General features: G+C 39.9%; 1 protein-coding gene across 5 annotated transcripts in view; it reads left to right on the top strand.

Moving 5' to 3' along the window:
* The first annotated feature begins 2,490 nt into the window (after positions 1-2,490).
* The window catches only part of SEC22A (SEC22 homolog A, vesicle trafficking protein), an 88,246-nt gene continuing 71,226 nt past the window's right edge, over positions 2,491-19,510 (top strand). The window contains exons 1-3 of one of the 5 annotated variants that reach the window (XM_032267720.1): positions 2,491-2,549; positions 5,408-5,451; positions 7,237-7,437. In XM_032267720.1, coding sequence (XP_032123611.1) covers positions 2,502-2,549; positions 5,408-5,451; positions 7,237-7,437 — 293 coding nt within the window. In that variant the 5' untranslated portion in view covers positions 2,491-2,501. Of the gene's footprint in view, positions 2,550-2,928; positions 2,948-5,407; positions 5,505-7,236; positions 7,438-19,510 lie in introns of those variants that run through there. The other 4 variants (XM_032267715.1, XM_032267717.1, XM_032267718.1 and 1 more) reach the window with 4 other exon arrangements.

The following is a 19,510-nucleotide window of genomic DNA, read 5'->3' as shown; positions in this document are numbered from 1 at the left end:
TGAATTATTTCACTCAATTTTGTGATTGTGAAATTCATGCATGCTTTGCATATAGTTGTAGATATAGATTATTGTCTTTCCTGTATGTTATGTACACTGGGACAAAAGATCTCTCAGCAAAGCAATTCTTTTTTACCTCCTGCAGAAAGGGTACTCCCACTAGCAATCTTGCCATGAGAGTACAATGAACAAAGGAAAGCAGACATATTTATTTCTTAAGCATTTGGAGTTGTCCTTACTGCTGTTCTCATCTCTGTTGGGTGGAGCCAGACCTCACAATCTAAACTAAAACCCGACTGGCTAATAATGTGAAACTTTTCTAAACAGGTAAAACATTGGAGAGCAAAAAAAAAAAGAAGGAAGTCCAAATAAGGAAGGGGAAGGGGCATAGGCTGCAAGGTGGGAAATGCCTGCGAGCATATCCAGCACAAATGTCTTTGTTAAAGTACAAGGACATAGAATGTACTACGTGCCTGTAAGCATGTCTACCAACTACATAGTATAGGGCTTCTAGCAAAAAGGCAAGAAGGCTTTCGAAGAAAGTGTTTAAAGCAAACTGTTATTTCTAACACTTATGAATTTTTCTTAAACAAGAAAGGAAACTTTGAAGAGGAACTTTTCTACCTCCCACAGTGTATAGTATTATAGTATCCTATTATGTGAAGTGAATATTCTTTTTATTTATTTATTTTTTAGATGGAGTCTCACTCTATTGCCTAGGCTGGAGTGCAGTGGCATGATCTTGGCTCACTGCAGCCTCTTCCTCCTGGGTTTAAGCAATTGTCCTACCTCAGCCTCCCAAGTAGCTGGGATTACAGATGCCCACCACCATGCCTGGCTAATTTTTTTGTATTTTAGTAGAAATGGGGTTTCACCATGTTGGCCAGGCTGGTCTTGAACTGCCGACCTCAAGTGATCCACCCACCTCGGCCTCCCAAAGTGCTGGGATTACAGGCATGAGCCATCGTGCCCAGTGAGAATATTCTAAAATTTATTCATTTCATGAACATTCTTATACATATGTTTTCTAATGAATATATGAATACATTTCTGTTGAGTAGGACCAAATTTATGTTAGTTCAGGCCTTTCTTCTGACCTCTAGGTTTACATATCCAAATCTACTTGACATGTCCATTTATAAGCATTTCAAATTTAACCTATTCCAACCATTTCCTCCTCCTTTTGTGTTCCATGAATCAGTAAATGGCTTCTTAATCCATCTAGCTACTTAAGGAGTCATACTTAATATTCCTCTTTTTTGACCTTTCTGGCAAACCAATCTATTATTAAGTCCCTTGGATACCATCTCTGATTTATACATATCTTGAAATTATCCACCTCTGTCTCTAACTCCCATTACACTAGTTCAAGCCACCATCATTTCTGGCTTTGTCTGATGCAACTGCCTCCAACTGGCCTCCCAGCAGCCCTTCTTGCCCTCTTCCCATCTATTCCCCACAAACAGCTTGAGTGATTCTTAAATATGCAAATAAGAATCTACTTAATAATAGTATTTATTAGCTGCCATTGACCTTGGGCTGAGATGAGACAAGGGCCAGACCACGCTGGCTCCTATTGGCTACATTACAGATTTCAGGCTGTATTTTGGAACATATCTTAAGATCAACGCGCAGTTTCTCCTTGTTCCCTACACTCTATCCACATTGACTTCCTTTTAGTTCCTAGAGCACACGAAGTTCTTTCATGCCCCAGCAATCTCACACATCACATTTCCTTGACCAAGAACATTCTGTAAGGCTCTTTAATATGCCTGCAGCTTAAAAGGCACATATTCGGAGGGCTCTTCCCTGACAGTCCAAAATTAATTCATCATTGCACCCACTAATTTTCCCTCCCAGTACTGATCACAATTTATAATTCTGTAACTATTTGTGCTTTAATGTCTCTTGCTCCTATTACGTCTTAAATTCCATCAAGTGTTACGTCCACTCCTGTAACCCCGTGCTTAACACGGTGCTTGGCACATGGTAAACAGTCAGTAAATGCCTATTTAATAATGTACGACCGATGCAAAGGCCGGAAGGGGTTGCAGGGTCAGCATTTGGCACTTCTCTGCTATGGTTAGTTTCCTTCCTGTGTGTGGGAATAGACGGGGCTAGGTCCTCTCCTTGCTCACCCAAAGGGGGCTTTTCTCCCTGTCCCTTTGATAGTGTTTGCTGTAGCGCAGCCTATGAGAGACAAAATGCCTGCAGATACAGGGCGGCGAGCGGGGGAGACTGCCCCTATTTCTGAAGTCAGGGCAGTTCTGTCGTCAGAGGACGCTGTACTTTCCTGGCGCAGGTGCGAGAGAGGCTGCCAATCTCTCCTGGATGGGGTGGGACTAAGGCGGGCCCCGGGAGTGGGCGGGTTGTTGTGTCCTTCCCACAGAACCCGATTGGCCTGGGCGAACCGAGGGAACGGGGGCGTGGTTTGATTCCGCGGGTGCGAGCCACGTTGGACGCAGCGCAGCCTCGTCGAAAGGCTCCTCCCAGGCCCCACAATGCACTGCGAGGCGCGTCACTCGGAGCGGTGGGTCTCAGCTCGACAGGTACTTCCTTGCCCCTCCTGGTCCTGTTCTTCCCTTCTTAGGGGTCATTCGAACCCCTGCCGGCCGCTCCCCCTCCTCTCCCTGTCTCCCGCCGCAGCCTCGGCCTTCGCCCTTGGGACTGAAGACCTACCCGACGGGCAGGAGCCAAGTCTGTGCCTTTGGGGTGGGAGCTGGGGCCGCGGAGCTCTGGAGGGGCGGGCAAGCGGGGACCTCGTCCCCTTCGATTTGAGGGGTCTGCTGGGCCACGCGAGCGGCAGTTGCGCCTTGTCTGTGCTGCCTCAGGTATTGGGCAGCCAGGGGAGGAATGTGTGAGTGGGAGGGACAGTCGCCCTTGGCTGTCAGCGTAGTGGTGGGGATTCCCTGGCGCCTATGTGTCGGAAACACGGTGTTCTACCTGTGTAAGTGGCCCGCTAGAGCTTGAGGTGGCGTTTCTTATTTCTTTTAGGCAGAATGGGACTTGAACCAGTGTCTTACTTTACGTCTTGTGGGGATGGAGTGAGCATTGACCCCAAATATTTGCCCACGTTGGCTCACAGAAACCTCTTGAGACCCTGTCTCAAGAGTCACTTTGGAAACGATGTGGCAGAAGGGAGACCTAAGTAATTGGCTCGACAAGTGGAGGAGGTCTCCGAAAGAACAGGACAAGCCCCAGCTGGCTTGAATCTCTGTCAGTGAATACAGCTGAAGATAATTTTTCTCCTGCTGCTTAGTTTCCTGGATCATCCACCTGGGTCAGGTGGCTAGCTTGAGAACCAGTCCCTCCTGTGCCTATTCAGCCAAGGCAAAGCCTAGCCCAGAGCAAAAGTGTCAGGCACCAGACTGGAGATGTTGGGATCTCCAGTCACGGGGAACAGCCACTTTTAAAACTCTGAATCACTTTCTGTGTTATTGATATTTGGTTACATGCTAAGATTGTAAGGAATCAGGCAATGCCTTAACTGGTACCTACAATTTCTGGTATATTAAGGTTCATTGTTTGACTCTGACACCTGTGACCATAACCTAAATTAATGGGACATTCGGGTATTTCCTTTGTTGAAAACATCACATCTGTTTGGTGCTTTTTATTTATTTTTTTGTGTGTGCAACTGATTAAAATCGAAGTATGTCTTATGTTGGTATATGAAAGAGGCCCAGGCCCTATCACAGGGGTGCCTGTGACCTTCCTTTACGTGTTTTTGAGTAAGAAGTTTGCATATGTTGATAGTGTCTCACAGTGTTAAGAGTTGGGCCTGAGTTTAAATCCCTGCTTTGTCACTTATTAGTTTAGGGATTAAACAAATTCCTTAAGCTTTTTGGGCTTGAGTTTCCTCAAAGGTAAAATGGAACTAATAATACCTACCTGACAGGCTTTTGGAAGGCTTAAATGAGGTAATTTGAAGTGTGTGGTCCATAGAGAGTAATCAAATAATATAGCAAATACTTAATACAGTGCTTTTAGTATATTACAAGGCAGTGTTTCAGGTGCTTTACATGATCCTATGAGATAGATACTATTGTCATCTTTAAAACAAGCCTATGAGATAGATACTGTTAGTAGCCACAATATGTGGGTGTGGAAATTGAGATATGGCAAAGCTTGCCCAAATTTGCATGGCTGGTACATGGTGGAGCCAGAGTTGGAAACTAGGCAGCCTGGCTCCAGATTCTGTCCTCTTCATAACTACCAAACTGTACTGCCTCTTAAAGTGTAACCTGTTATTTTATTATTTCAGAATGAATAGCTAGTTTCTGTATCACTGGTTTCTTGCCTCTTGGTGGTTTTTGGAGACTGATAAAGCATTGTGATGTAAGATATGTTAGAAATTTAGATTGAAGTACCAGTTCTGCTATATACTAGGAGTGTGGCATTGAGAAAGTGAGCCTCCATTTCCTCATCTGTAAAATAGAGGTTCTGCCTACCCAAATGTGGACTATGTGGCACTATACAAATATTGGGATTGACACATATGAGTATGTACTGAGGGCTCTGTCCTAGATGTGAGTAAAATCTGTTGTGAAGCCTGAGGTCTTATACATACTGTGCAGTGCAAGCGCCCATAATAGGAGTGTCAAAAACTGCTAGTGAGGTAGAGTGCACAGGCAAAATGGTAGAAATTTCTTCCCCTTTATCACTCAATCTACCCCACACCTTCCCTGTGCATCACAGATAGTATAGCTTTCTGTCCAGATTAATTGCCACTGCCCCCCAACATTCCCACAGATCTCAGCTACCACTTTTAATATAATATGTACCTTATTGGTAGTGTTTCTCAAACTTTGGTACTGTCACATATGCAAAATAATTTGATTAGCAGATTAACATTTAAAAAATTCTCCCAAAATGTTCACACACATATTTGAATGAAACAAGTTCATTTAATTAGAAAAACCTAACACCTCAAAACTTTCACAGATATTGCTGCTAAAAAATAGAGGACAAGAAAAGTCAGTTCAAAGACCAGTATTAGGTAAATAGTACAGGTGGATGAAGATAATTCTGAAAGTGGCACTTGGATGACTGAAGACTGGGAAATTGTGAACTAAAATAAATATGAGTGCTTTTACCGCCAGTATAAAATGTTTTTATCTTAAAAATGGCATTTGTGAAACCATTTGGCTAGAAGATGTGTACGGAATCTACTTATATGTTGGGCTTTGTTTATTACCTTTTGAGAGATACCTTCCTGAGACATTGAAGCTGTAGTCATTACCCACACAAGGTCCTAAAGAAGAGAGGCGTCTTGTTATCTTAGGTCTAAGAACGTCCTAACACTACTATAGTAGTTTGGCTTTATGGGAATTTATTTTCCTCAGCCTCTACATACAGGTTTACCCAGATTTACCTAGATTCTAACTTGTGCTTTTTCCTTCAACAGTTGCTGATGGGGAGAGGAAACAATAGCCACTATTCAGATTTCCTATGAGTTAACTGCTGCTGTCTAAAGCGGGTATAATATTTTCTCTGTATTAAAGGTAAGGAAAAATGGACCAGTGCTATAAACATTTATCTATGGCCCTGTTAAGCTAAAAACTCCTAAATCTTCCCATGCAATTGTTGTAACCTCTTGCTTTCCACAGTTCCGCTGGTTCTTCCTTGGGATTTTGCCAACCACAACCCTTCTTAGACCTTAAAGATACTCTAACCTAGCTTGGGCTTGATATGGACAGATTCTCTTTTCTGCTATCACAGTCCAGATAAGATTAGTTTAAAAACAACAACACTACATTATGAATCCATGGTAAAAAGAAAAAAAGTAATTCATTGAATTGATGGAGAGACAGCTTAGCCTAAGCTGATTGGAGTCTGTCTATAAATTGGTTAAGCCTGATGTTGATCACTGGACATTCATCCCAGTTTGTCAGGCTTAAATTCAACTGGTTTGGATGCTGAATCAAATTACTCTCGTAGGAAGAGGTTTAATTTTTTCCCTAAGAAAAATCCTAACTATGGATCAGTAGAAACAATCCTCTGACAACCTTATAAGAATTTTGACAGGGAATATAACTGTTGTGTTCTGCTATTAGTTAAAAGCTAAAGTATGCATTAGGAATATTTGAGGCCAGGAGCAGTGGCTCACACCTGTAATACCAGCACTTTGGGAGGCCGAGGCGGGCAGGTCCCTTGAGGTCAGATGTTTGAGACCAGCCTGGCCAACACAGCTGAACCCCGTCTCTACTAAAAATACAAAAATTAGCCAGGTGTGGGGGCGGGCACCTGTAATCCCAGCTACTTGGAGGGGATGAGGCAGGAGAATCGCTTGAACCTGGAGGCAAAGGTTGCAGTGAGTGGAGATCAAGCCATTGCACTCCATCCTGGGTGAGAGTCGGACCCTGTCTCAAAAAAAAAGAAAAAGAAATATGTGAATTGTAAGTTTGTCCAACTTTAGTTTTCCAGTTAATGAAGTGAATCAAGCGGTGGACAACACACCTGTGTTTCCTCTTTTCATCTGAATTTCTCTAATTTTGGGGGGTGATGTTTCTTGATGGTAGGAACTCTTCATTCCTAGTATTGGCATGATTCATGGCACACAGTAGATAATTCAGTAAATGCTTGTTAAACGGAACTTAAAATTGTGTTCTTTTTTCAGTATGTATTCTGGAAAATATGGATCATATGTTTATCGATCTGTCATTAAAGAATAACTGTGAATACTACATGAAATTTGCAACCTATTAATAAAGACTATTCCTAATATTTCTATTAGGATCCTACAGAGGCCAGACATAAAAGAATGCAGTCTACTTTTATTTTACTCACTTGTTTTATGAGACAGGATCTCTCTTGTCACCCAGGTTGGAGTACCCCCACTCCCCAGCCCGGAGACAGGGTCTCACTCTGTTGCCCAGGCTGGAGTGCCATGGCATGATCTCAGCTCACTGCACCCTCTGCCTCCTGGGTTCAAGCAATTCTTCTGCCTCAGCCTCTGAGTAGCTGGAATTACAGGCATGCGCGACCATGCCTGGCTAGTTTTTGTATTTTTAATAGAGGCAAGGGCTCGCCATGTTGGCCAGGCTGGTCTCAAATTTCTGATCTTGTAATCTGCCTGCCTTGGCCTCCCAAAGTGCTGGGATTACAGGCGTCAGCCACTGTACCTGGCCATTTTAATTAGTATTCTTATATTACTAGTGAGTTGAACATTTTAAAATATGCTTATCAAGTTTGGCTTTAATTTTTATCTAACCCAGATTGTTCATTTTGTTTTAGGTCTTCTCTGTTGTTTGAAATGTCTATGATTTTGTCTGCCTCAGTCATTCGTGTCAGAGATGGACTGCCACTTTCTGCTTCAACTGATTATGAACAAAGCACAGGAATGCAGGAGTGCAGAAAGTATTTTAAAATGCTCTCGAGGAAACTTGCTCAACTTCCTGATAGATGTACACTGAAAACTGGACATTATAACATTAAGTAAGACTTCAGTTTGCTTCATTTGACTCACTTGCGCAGTGGTTGTCATTTTAATGAAGTTTAAGTGGTTGCAGTAGAAAGGAGTGATTAGGAAAACCTGTTCAATTACGGACACTTGTAGAAAGTGAGGTCAGAAAGGTAGGAATGGGGCAGGTTATGTAGGGCCTTCTAGGCCATAGTGAGTTTGGAGTCTATTGTCTGTTTAGTCTAATGTAGTAGGAAGCCATTGGAGAGTTTTAAGCTGTAGAGTTACATGATTTCATTTTGGCATAGAGTAGATCATTCTGGCTGCTCTGTGAAGGATACACTAAAGGAGAAAGGGTAGAAGCAGAGAGGTCAGGTGGAGATGATGAGTGTAACAAGCCAGGGTGGTAATGAAAAGAAATTGTTAGATTGGGGCTGTATTTTGGGGTTAATACCAGCAAATCTTCCTACTGGATTGAAATGGGATGTGAAGGAAAAAGAATAATAATCACCTGTAATTTTTTGACATGAGGAACTGGATGAACAGTGGAGCTGAAATGAGCAAGACAGGAGAGGATAAGTGTGTCTCATTGGTAAAAAGTAAGAATTCTGTTTGGACATGTTAAACCTGAGCTGCCTATTAGATATCTAGGGGCACTGCTAGGGAAGCAGCTGGATATATGAGTCTGAATCTTAGGAAAGAGGACAAGTATAGAAATTTAGATTTGGAAGTCAGCTTACAGTTTGTAATTAAAACCATGGGAATGGATGAGACCACCCTGGGAAGCTTAGACCTGAAACAGAGAACAATTTCTGAGCAGTTTGATACTGATTATGCATACAGAAGGAAATCAAAAACAGTCCATATAGGATATAATAAGCAGAGGGCTTCATTGTTGAGATGAGACATGAACCATGTCCTGAAGAATTAATAAGAGTTGGCTAAGGCAGGGAGGAGGGCATTTAAGGTATACAGAGGAGAGGCAGAAATAAACAAAGAAAGTGACTTAGCATGGCAGGTGTATTAACATGCTTATCCTGGTTCAGTGGATGGTGATTTCGGGATAGTTGTGAGACGTGTGATAATCAGTATGGGGCCAGATCCTGGACTGTCCTGAAAGTTAAGATTGAAGGATGTCACTTTGATATAATATGTTATAGGAAGTTCTGCAGGTTCAAGGGAAGTGACTTGATAAAAAACAACCCTGAGACAGTGGAATTTAGGGTGAGATGGACAGTCCAAGAGGAGAGAGAGAAGGCAGAGAAGCCAACTTATTATTAGGGCCTGAAGTAAGAAAATAAACATGCAAGTGAAGAATACAGTGCCAAAAGAACTAGAATGATAAGGAAGAGAAATAGTTTGATTGGGGATCACTTTGAAGTTGGATCAGTTCAAAATAAGTGATCAGGCTTGATAGGATGGAATACCAGAGATGAAAATAAGGAAGGGATCAGAGATGACTGAAGCCTTCGAATTGGACAGAATGATGCTGTCATTGTCAGAAATGAGATCTTTGGAACAGACTGTTTAAGAGGTGTGAAGCAGAAGACAAAGATAATGAAGCTCCATTTTGATCATTTTTTAAAACACAGGGGCTTGCTCTATCACCTAGGCTGGAATGTAGTGGCGTGATGACAGTTGACTGTAGCCTTGACCTCTTGGGCTCAAGCCATCCTCCCACTTCAGTCTCCCAAGTAGCTGGGACTACAGGCACACACCACCACTCCTGGCCAACTTTTTTATTTTTAGTAGAGATGAGGTCTCACTGTTTTGCCCAAGTTGACCTGAAACTCCTGGGCTCAGGTGATCCTCCTGCTTTGGCCTCCCAAAGTTCTAGGATTACAGACATAACCGTGACACCTGGCCCACTTTAATTATTTAAATTGAGGTTTTAGGCCGAGCAGGGTGGCTCACACCTGTAATCTCAGCACTTTGAGAAACTGAGACAGGCAGATCACTTGAGCACAGGAGTTTGAGATCAGCCTGGGCAACATGGTGAGACCTTGTCTCTACAAAAAAATTAAAAAATTAGCCAGGCATGACATAGTCCCAACTACTCTGGAAGAATTGCTTGAGCCTAGGAGGTTGAGGCTGCAGTGAGCTATGATCTCACCCCTATATTCCAGGGTGACAGAGCAAGACCCTGTCTCAAAAATATGTATATAAATAAATTGAGATTTTTGACAAGGTAGTTTAATGGAGGTGGGATAGAGATTTTGGAATCATTCATGTAGATGTGGTTGATATTGAGAAGGGAGAAATGCCTACTGGATGTATAGAGAGGCCCAGAATAGAACCTTAGAGAATGTCTACAGTTTCTTGGATTACGATAGTGAGATGTTTAATTGGAGTTTCTGAGGGTTTAACTAGAAACTATTGTGATCATAATGATTAAAATATATGTAAAATGATGTCTTAATTTCTTTTTTTTTTTTTTTAGAGAAAAAACTTGAAACATTTAAATATTTTGTTTAGTAAGCTCTGTTAGTGCCTTGGATCATTATTCTGAGTTTTATTTGTGAATATATAGTGGTATAAACAAATATTAGAGTTATAGGAGATTTGCTTGAATGTATATTAATTCTAGGTGTGCTGTACTTTTTTTAAAACTTTTTTTTGCAAATTTTTTTGACTTATTTTCTCTTTAAAAAAATTTTTTTTGATTTTTCTTTAAAGTAAAATGTAAAATTTTAACATCCCTTTATTCTATTTAACTGAAAATTCTAGATTTTCTATTTGGTTGTACTCTAGCTTATTTCACACAAAGGATTTGGGGCAATTTAGGAAAAAAAAAATTCAGGGGGCCAAGTAAGGGAGTCAGAAAAAGAAAAATAGATATAAGAAAATAATAAACTGAGGTAACATTTCCTTCTGGAGATGCAGAGTAGGTAGTTCATTCCTTTGTTAGAAAAAGGTTGCAAGTACTACCTTTGAGTTTCCTTGTGGCCAAAGCAAAGGGGGATAATCCATAGGATTTAGTGTCCACTGGATAAAAACATTTCTTTTTCCTGTTATTGAGACCTGAAACACATAGAGAGGACACCATTTGGATAACGTTCTTCCAGCAAACCATAATTATGAGAGTTTAGGACTGGGATAAATCATTAGAAGTCTAATTTCATCTGGTTTAAGAATACAATTCAGGTAAGTTGAAAGGAAAAGATTACCTGGCCTTAAGAGCCATGCATAGAAAAACGTCTATGCATGGTTTTTGGTACCAAGCCTTCAATAAGGATTGGAAAGTAGAATTTCTTTCTTTCTTTTTTTTTTTTTTGGAGACAGAGTCTCACTCTGTCACCAGGCTGCAGTGCAGTGGTGAGATCTCGCTCACTGCAACCTCCACCCCCTGGGTTCAAGCAATTCTCCTGCCTCAGCCTTTTGATTGGCTGGGACTGTAGGTGTGCACCACCATGCCTGGCTAATTTTTTTGTATTTTTAGTAGAGATGGGGTTTTACCATGTTGGCTAGTCTCATCTTGATCTCCTGACTTTGTGAGCCGCCCACCTTGGCCTCCCAAAGTGCTGGGATTACAGGTGTGAGCCACCATGCCAGGCCCCAGGAAATAGGATTTCTAGTTCTAGTTCCTTATAAGGACTTGGATTTCACATATTTTCTATCATTGGTAAGAGATTTTATGGCTTAGTTTCTGTTTATTGAGGGTTTTATCTTATATGACATTGAGCTTAGACTGAAAGGCATAAAATTGAGAATTTGTGTGTGTTACCTGACTTAAAATTCTCATATCACAACTCTTTTTAACCACTGTGAGTTTGCTAGATAAAACTCACAGATCTGCGGTAGCAACGTCATAGCACAGCCTGAAATTGCCACAGTGCTGCCCCCCTTTCTCCTAGCCATATTGAATGCTTCTTTCCTTCAAACCCTGCTTCTTTTGAATCACCACCTTTCTCATTACTATTTCACTTCTCTAATGATCTCACTCCTTTCACAGATCGCCTGTAGAACTTGCTTGACTGCCTTTTTCATCATTCATTAAAATTTCTTATTTTTAATTTTTTATTTCTCCTCTCTCTGTAACAGGGTTGTAACTGATTGAGGAAATTGGTCTGCCATGGCAGATCAATTTTTATGCCTCAAGTCTTAGCATTGTGGTTTTCAAAATTGTATAGAAGTTGAGGTACTCTTTCTTCACAGAATCTTAAAGTCACTAAGTGTATAGTTATGTGACATACCAGTTGGTATCTCACATTAAATTCTAGTTGAATAGGCAGGGGAAGACCAGAGTTTGGGGAAAAAAAAAAATAAGAAGGGGGGTAGTAACATTTAAAATTGAAATAATTAGGCTGGGTGCAGTGGCTAATGCCTGTAATCCCAGCACTTTGGGAGGCTGAGGCGGGCAGATCACCTGAGGTCAGGAGTTCAAGACCGACCTGGCCAACATGGCAAAACCCTGTCTCTAAAGATACAAAAAAAAAAAAAAAAAATAGATGTGGTGGCAGGCACCTGTAATCCCAGTTACTTGGGAGGATGAGGCAAGAGTATCCCTTGAGCCCAGGAAGTGAAGGCTGCAGTGAGCTGAGATCACACCACTGCACTCCAGCCTGGGCTTCAGAGTGAGACTCTGCCTCAAAATATGTAAGTAAATAAAATTTAAAAATTAAATTGAGAAAATTCCTTTAGTTTTCTCCCCCTGTGTATTGGGAAAATGATAAATTTCAAATGCGTGTAGTGGCTGGATACTTCCATTTAGCCAATGGAGCATATTCTGTGGAGCATGGCTTGTGCTAGCGCAGTTCCTTGCACATGTCATAATAGCTGCTAAATGAGAGAGGTTGTTTTGGGAGTATGACAGCATTCAGAGTGCCAAAGAGGTAAGTCTTCATTTTTTTCCAAAAGGTTTCAACTTTGGAGAAACCTTGTTGATTGGGCAAGATGGAGTGTAGTGTGGGGTGTTCAGTTTTGTGATCTCTTCTCACATTCCATAGTGATATCCCAATTCTCTCTATATAAAATTTTAAGGAATTCATCCGTTTTATAAGTTGAAGGGTACTTTCCTCAGGGTGTAATGAATTTTTAATGGTAAACATGTTACCACTTAAGAAAAAATAATGACTAAGTATGAACCGTACGAGATCTTTAAAACTTTGAAATTGGCTTTAGAGTTTTAAAAATCACAGTTACACATTTTCAGATCTCTTTATTTAAACATTAAGACACTGGAAAGACAAATACCCTTTGGGAAGCCAGTCATACCCTGCTGTGAATTTTTGTGCACAAGAAGTAACATTTTTCATTTCTTTCATTGTGAATCATTTGAAGTCTGATAATGGCTTTGAGCCTTCGAACATTCTTTCCTTGCCAGAGGGTTCTCCCCAGACTGCTACCTCCAGCCAGGAATACTATTTTAGGCCTACTCGCATTTTGGATTTAGTTTCCCTTTCACTCTTTCATGTTATTTTCTGATTACTAGACTTAAACTATAACCCAGTTATGGAGTACTTGCAATTGCCAGGTAACTTACTGACATTATCATTAAACTTTCTAACAGCTCTGTGAAGGGCTGTTAAATAGAGCTCTTTTCCATTGCCAGGGGCAGACACACAACTCACATTAGCTTAATGAAAAATGGGTATTTTGAATGGTACTGGTGGAACTCCCTTCACAGATGTTATCAGACATATTTCTCATTTCCACAGTCTCTTACCTTTTGCAGATAGATACACTCTCTACAGACTTGAAAACACTACACAGACAGCTCCAGGCTACTTCAGTCCAACTGAGCAACTCCTCTCCATGTCTCAAGAACAGGATATTGTCTTTCCTTGTGTAATGGACCATTTCTGGACTAATCATTGTGGTCAGAGGGGATGAGGTACTCTTATTTGACCAAGACTGCATCACATGTCCCCACCCCTTTGAGCTTTCCCAAAGCCGTACAGAATGGAGCTGGGGGTAATTCCCCAAAGGGAAAGAAGGAAGGATGCTGGGCAGATAGCCATTATAGTGCCAACACTACCATATTTTGCAGATAAGGTAAATGAGACTTAGGAATGTAAAGCAACTCCTTCAACATCACAAAAACAGTAAATGACATATCTGAACCACAGTCTTTTTGGATTCAGATTATTACCTGGTAAAAAATGGCTGCTCCCCTTTACCCTTACCCCTTTCTTGGCAGCATGTGTTCCTAATTCTCCTAATTCTTTTCACTTTTTATGGAGAGAGAAATGAACCAGGGAAGAGATTGAAGGGAAATACCACTCCCCTCTTTTTTTGGTTGATAATGAGGAAGGGAGCATATGTGAATCCTAAAATTGTTGGTGTAGCATTGTCTCATTGGAGACTAGGTGTTTGACAGGGAAAGGGTGTGGCTGGGAAATGCAACCAGCCTATAGCTACCAAACCAGGTGGGGGAAGAGGATAATCTGGATGTCCAATTTTCCTGTTTTGTCTCATTACTAGCATTACATTACTTTTTTCCTGCTTATTATGGCAAAATGTACAGCGTCTCACACCATATATGTTAAATAGGCTCTTGTGAACTGGCCTAGGAACCTGATTACTGTTACTTTACAGTTTCGGTGGGAAAATGAGATCTAGGTGCTTGGGAATATACCCAAGGTAAGTTAGGGATTATCTGATCAGTTATCTTAAAAAGTCAGGATCTTTGGGCTGTGGTAGGGAAGTGAGAAAGGGTGAATTGGGAAATTAACTGAAGAAAAGGAAATAAAGATGTCAAAGGGAAACTCTGCTTGCTCTGTGTTTTATCGAAGCTTCTGATGGTATAATTACCATTGGCTCCTTAAAATGACCTCAGATTCTCCGTTAGGTTACTGTTGTAAGTTATTATCCGGGATGCATATTAATAAATATTTTCTTTTTTAATGTTGTTAAAATGTGCGGCTAAAATGGGTCTTTTATTCATAGGCTGATTTATTCATGATTTGGCTCTTCACCATTGGAGGGTGATTGAAAGTTGGCCACATAAAGGCATAAGTGAGAAAATAGGAAGTTCCTGGGAAAATGCTGCATATGGTGGACACTTAGTGTTACTGAGCCCTCATTCTTATCTCCTTAATGTCCCACTAATGGCAAAGTTGTTTTCATCGTGTTTTCTATGAGACATATTTGGTGATAATAAAATTTATAAGATATGCTCACTTCATTAATGTTGAGCCTTTCTATTTAATATTATTTTTAGAGATGGGGTTTTGCTCTGTTGCCCAGACTGGAGATGCAGTGGCACAGTCATAGCTTATAGCACCCTTGAACTCCTGGGCTCACACGATCCTCCTGCCTCAGCCTCCCGAGTAGCTGTGACTGTGGGTATGCATCACCATCCCTGGCTAATTTAAAAATTTTGCAGAGATGGCATCTTTGTTGTCTAGGCTAGTCCCAAACTCCTGGGCTCAAGCAGTCCTCCTGCCTCAGCCTCCCAAAACGTTGGGATTACAGGTGCGAGCCACTGCACCTGGCCCTATTTAATATTTTAAAGTTTAAGCACTTTATTTTAGGGAATAGAATTCAATGTAGAGGGTTCTATTCCAAAACATTTTTTTATACTTAGCAAATTTAACAGATTAGAGATGGTATGTCCTATTAAAGAGCTTTTCTGCACCCAGGAAAGCTATTCACAGGGCAAATGTGGCTACATAGGATAAACAGTTTCTATGTATAGTGGTACAATTATAGCATGAAAATTACGTGTTATATGTAATACAAATAATTTTTCAGTTTATAAATTATTTTATCAGTAATACTAAATTATTTGTTATCTATGTACCTTATTTAGCATGCTACATTTTATGTATATATCTTGGTTTGTAAATCATTGTGATAAGCACATTCCCAGTAATTATATAGTAAGCTTCTGGCAGGCTGGGACTTTATCTTTGCCATCAGAGCCTATAAAGTAGAATGCTAGGCCTATGCTAGGTGTTCTGTGTGCTGAGAGGATGATCATTGCTATTACTAATTATTTAGCTTGGTGCAACAGGCCAGAATTGTCCTAATAATGTCAGTGTTTAATTGGTGATATGTAAAATTTCTTTGACAGTTCGTAAATGAAATTAGATACCAGAAAAAAGTTTAATATGTAAAACCATTTATTCATTTTGTTGAATGTAGGAATCACTTGTGGAATGGCTTGGACACATTATAGAATTAGCTTTTCAGAGGATTAGAAGGAGTAAATCTCCCATGTCTGGTATTTGGACTTCTGCCAGTTTTACCTGTTAGGTTACACTTGACCCTAAAGAAGTTCCTTGTGGGTGTGCCAGAGAGGAGAACCAAAAATGTAATGAAATTGGATAAATTCCTTGTGTAAAAGGCAATAGCAATAAAGACCAAACCCCATTGGCACCAAAGCTCAGAAATGGAATGGAACTAAAAAATAAAAAGTAAATTAGAGCAAAGCAGGAAAAAACCTTGACAATTTAAAAATTGTGCTCAAGATATAGAAAAGAGGAGAGAGTGTGTGAGTGTGTGTGTGTGTGTGTGTGTGTGTGTGTGTGTGTGTGTGTGTGTGTGTGAGCAATGACAGCGATAAAGGGGGAGCAGACAAGTCTTTGAGACCTGCATAGCCATTCTCAGGGCACTCCCTGTGGAGATGAGTAATTCTACATGGCTGTTAAGAACATCCCTCTCTTTAAAGTAAGGATGTGTTGAAGACTCACTGACCTGAATCCTAAATAAAGCCTTCTGCAGAACAGTGACTGGAAGACAAGTGAAGTTCTACTCTCTTCTGTCATTTAGTCAAGTGTTTATTGAGCTGCTGCTTTGTGTAGATACCACTAAGCTGTACAATTACTTGTGCATGATATACTCAACAAATTAGTGTATAAATGAGTAAAGGAGTGATGCCACCTTTGCATTCATTTACTGAGCGCTTACTGTATACTAGACATAAAATATTCTAAGTGCTAAGAATATAATGGAGAGCAATACAGAAATCATCCCTGCTGCTTTGAAGCATGTAAGTGAGACATTGCAACAAAAATATATTAATATACAATTACAAATTGGGTTTGTGAAGAAAACTAACAACTGCTGTGATACATTGTAGGAGTGGGATCAGTTTAGATTGTGTGTTTTTGAGGGGACTTTCAGTCTAAGAACTGAATGATGTGTAGGAATTAGCCAGGTCAGAATTGGAGCATTGCAAGTGGGGAAGGCAAAATCATGAAGTTTCTCAGTTTGGGAGTGGGAGAGTTGGAAGTGGGTTGGCATCCTTGGGGATCTGAAGTAAAGCCAGTGTGGCTGGAACATAGAGAGGGAGGAGTAGAGTTGCACAAAATGAAGTGGAGTGGTTGACAGGGCTTCCAGAAGATGACTGTAATACAGGTTCCAAACCTCTCAAGTTTCATTACTCTTAATTTAGGGAATAAAATGGAAATTGATTTGTGGCTTGGAAAAAGTGAAAAGATACTGGTGAATTAGGAATAATTGGTTAATCTATACTCCATGGAAGTTGGTATTGTATTGTGAAAAGAATGTGGGCCTTGGAATCAGAACTAAGTTCATCCCATCATTGCTTCTTTTTAAATGATGTGTGACCTTGGACAAGTTACTAAGCCTCCCTGAGCTTCTGTTCTTTCATTTGTAAAATGGAGAAGATAATAGTGCCCCTTTATTGTTAAAATGAAACTAAATACGTAAAATACTTAGCAGAAGGCCTAGCTCATACTAAGTGGTCAGTAAACTACATGGTGCTGTTACTCTTATTACTATTTCTCTTCTTCCTTCTCAAGGCAGATAGACAACTGCCAGATTGTTCATAAAAATATTAGCTAGGTGAACATGATGAACATAACAAAAGCATGCACAAACTGACATGCCTGTAATGACTTTAGACTATTTTATGAGTAGTCCTCAGTGAAACGGTGGGAGTATTTCAGCCTGTCCCATGATCGTTGAAAAAGCAGATTTTTTTTAATTGCAAACATCAGTTGAACTATATGTACTTTGGGAAAACTTTGCATTTCAAATGAAGCATTGTAAAGCAAAATTCACTATGAAAAGCCATAGTATTATAAAACACACTATAGGCTTTTCAGAGGGAATCATGCAATTGTAATAAAATAGACCCCCTGAAGATGCTCACATGCCGTGTTAAAGACATAGGGTTTTCTTATTTCACGTACAATTATCTAGTTACATTTAGCACAAGTAAGATAAACCATTTGGGATAAACTGTCATGTAGGTGTCTGTGGTTGACTCTGTTATTAATATGGAAATACAGTAAGACTCTAACATAATAAAAAATTGGTTTCCAAAAATTTTAGTCAAATTAATGGAGGATAATGAAATAACTCCTGGCTAGCCAGTTAGGAGTTCCTAGGGTGTAGAAACCAATTACCAATTGTCTTCAGGTTATTCATGTTATTGGAGGATATATTTGAATGCTAATAACATGTCGAAGAATTTTGATAATGACAGTGAAGATTTTTTTTGGAAAGAGAAAATCATTTGGGAAAACATTTTGGCCTTTGATTTAGATATTTGTAGGAATATGCAATATGCAATGGCTAAATTAATTTGACTATGATCCTTAAGAAGAGATACATTTTACTTTGTGAATGCTGTATATACACATATAGGAAACTAAAACGAAAGTTTTATGAAACAATATTTCAATATTTTCTGTTATATTTTATTTCAATTTTTGGAAAATGCTGTAGTTTACTAAACTAATTTTATAACATACTGGTTTACAACTTGCACTTTGAAAAACATTGCACTAAATGACTGTGTATTAAGATGCTTCAGAAAGGAATACCAGGTTACTCTAGAACCATAGATCAGCACTATTTCACTATTAGCATATCCCATATCACTAGTAATAGATGAGTAGTAGGTGCCAGTCCCAGTTGGCTGCCTGGGATGGTCTTTAAAAAAGGATTCATACACACACACGTCTGTGATGTATATATTCACGCACATACGTACTTGCTTATGCGCAGGACAGATACATAAGAAATGATAACATGGATTGCCCAAAGAAAGGAGAACTAGGTATCTGGGCAAGAGTGATAAGACAGTTTAAGTGCAGTATACCCTTTTATTTTTCATTCTTGTTAAATTTGAATCGTGTGGACATATTTATTCTAAACATTAATAAATTCTGCTTCTACATTATTAGAGAAAGAAAACAGCAGGGTGACTAGTATAGATCAGAGTTTTACAGTAAAGATTACTGTGTGGGCCAGGCACAATGGCTCACGTCTATAATCCCACCACTTTGGGAGGCTGAGGCAGGTGGATCACTTGAAGTCAGGAGTTCAAGACCACCCTGGCCAACATGGTGAAACTGTCTCTACTAAAAATACAAAAATTAGCCTGGTGTGGTGGTGAGTACTGTAATCTCAGCTACTCAGGAGGCTGAGACAGGAGAATCACTTGAACCCGGGAGGTAGAGGTTGCAGTGAGCCGAGATCGTGCCATTTGCACTCCAGCCTGGACTCCCCACTCCTATGCTGGACTCTGCTAATCTACACAGTAATCAGAGTCTCATAAAAAAAGATTACTGTGTAGATTAGCAGAGTCCAGCATAGGAGTGGGGAGTTACCCTGCATGCTGTTTACTGTCCCGATCTAGACCAGCTATATTGACAGTACTATGCAATGATGTTTAGGTGACTCATTAAAAAGGGTTACTTTGTGTTTTGTGCTCTGCTTATTTATCATAGTGAGGGGATATACTATATTCTAGAAAGCTTTTTTCCAATAGAATATGGTTAATTTTAATGTTTCAGTGCTTTTCATTTTTAATTTCTAAATTTGTTATTTAGAAGTAATTTCAAACTTACAGAAAAGTTGTATGAATAAGTTCAAGTAGTACCTGTTTCCATATCACCTTTTGTCAACATTTTACCCCATTTGTCTTCTCATGTGCTCTACCTACCTGATTTTTTTTCCCTGATCCATTTGAGAGAAATTTATAAGTACTATGCCCCTTTCTTCCTAACTACTAAAGAGTATATTTTCTAAAATTAGGGATAGCCTCTTACTTAACTACAGTACACATATCAGCTTCAATACATTTAATATTCATACCATATTTTATCTACTCTACTGCTAACTTTCCTTTTTTGTCAGTTGACCCAGGAATATGCTTTATAGCATTTTTTTCCTGCCTTCTGGCACAGG

This window comes from Sapajus apella, unplaced genomic scaffold, assembly GCF_009761245.1.
Source record: "Sapajus apella isolate SASKATOON/1434 unplaced genomic scaffold, GSC_monkey_1.0 scaffold171, whole genome shotgun sequence".
Taxonomy (NCBI): domain Eukaryota; kingdom Metazoa; phylum Chordata; class Mammalia; order Primates; family Cebidae; genus Sapajus; species Sapajus apella.
Note: the sequence above shows the minus strand (reverse complement) of the source record. Positions and strands in the feature narration are given on the sequence as shown.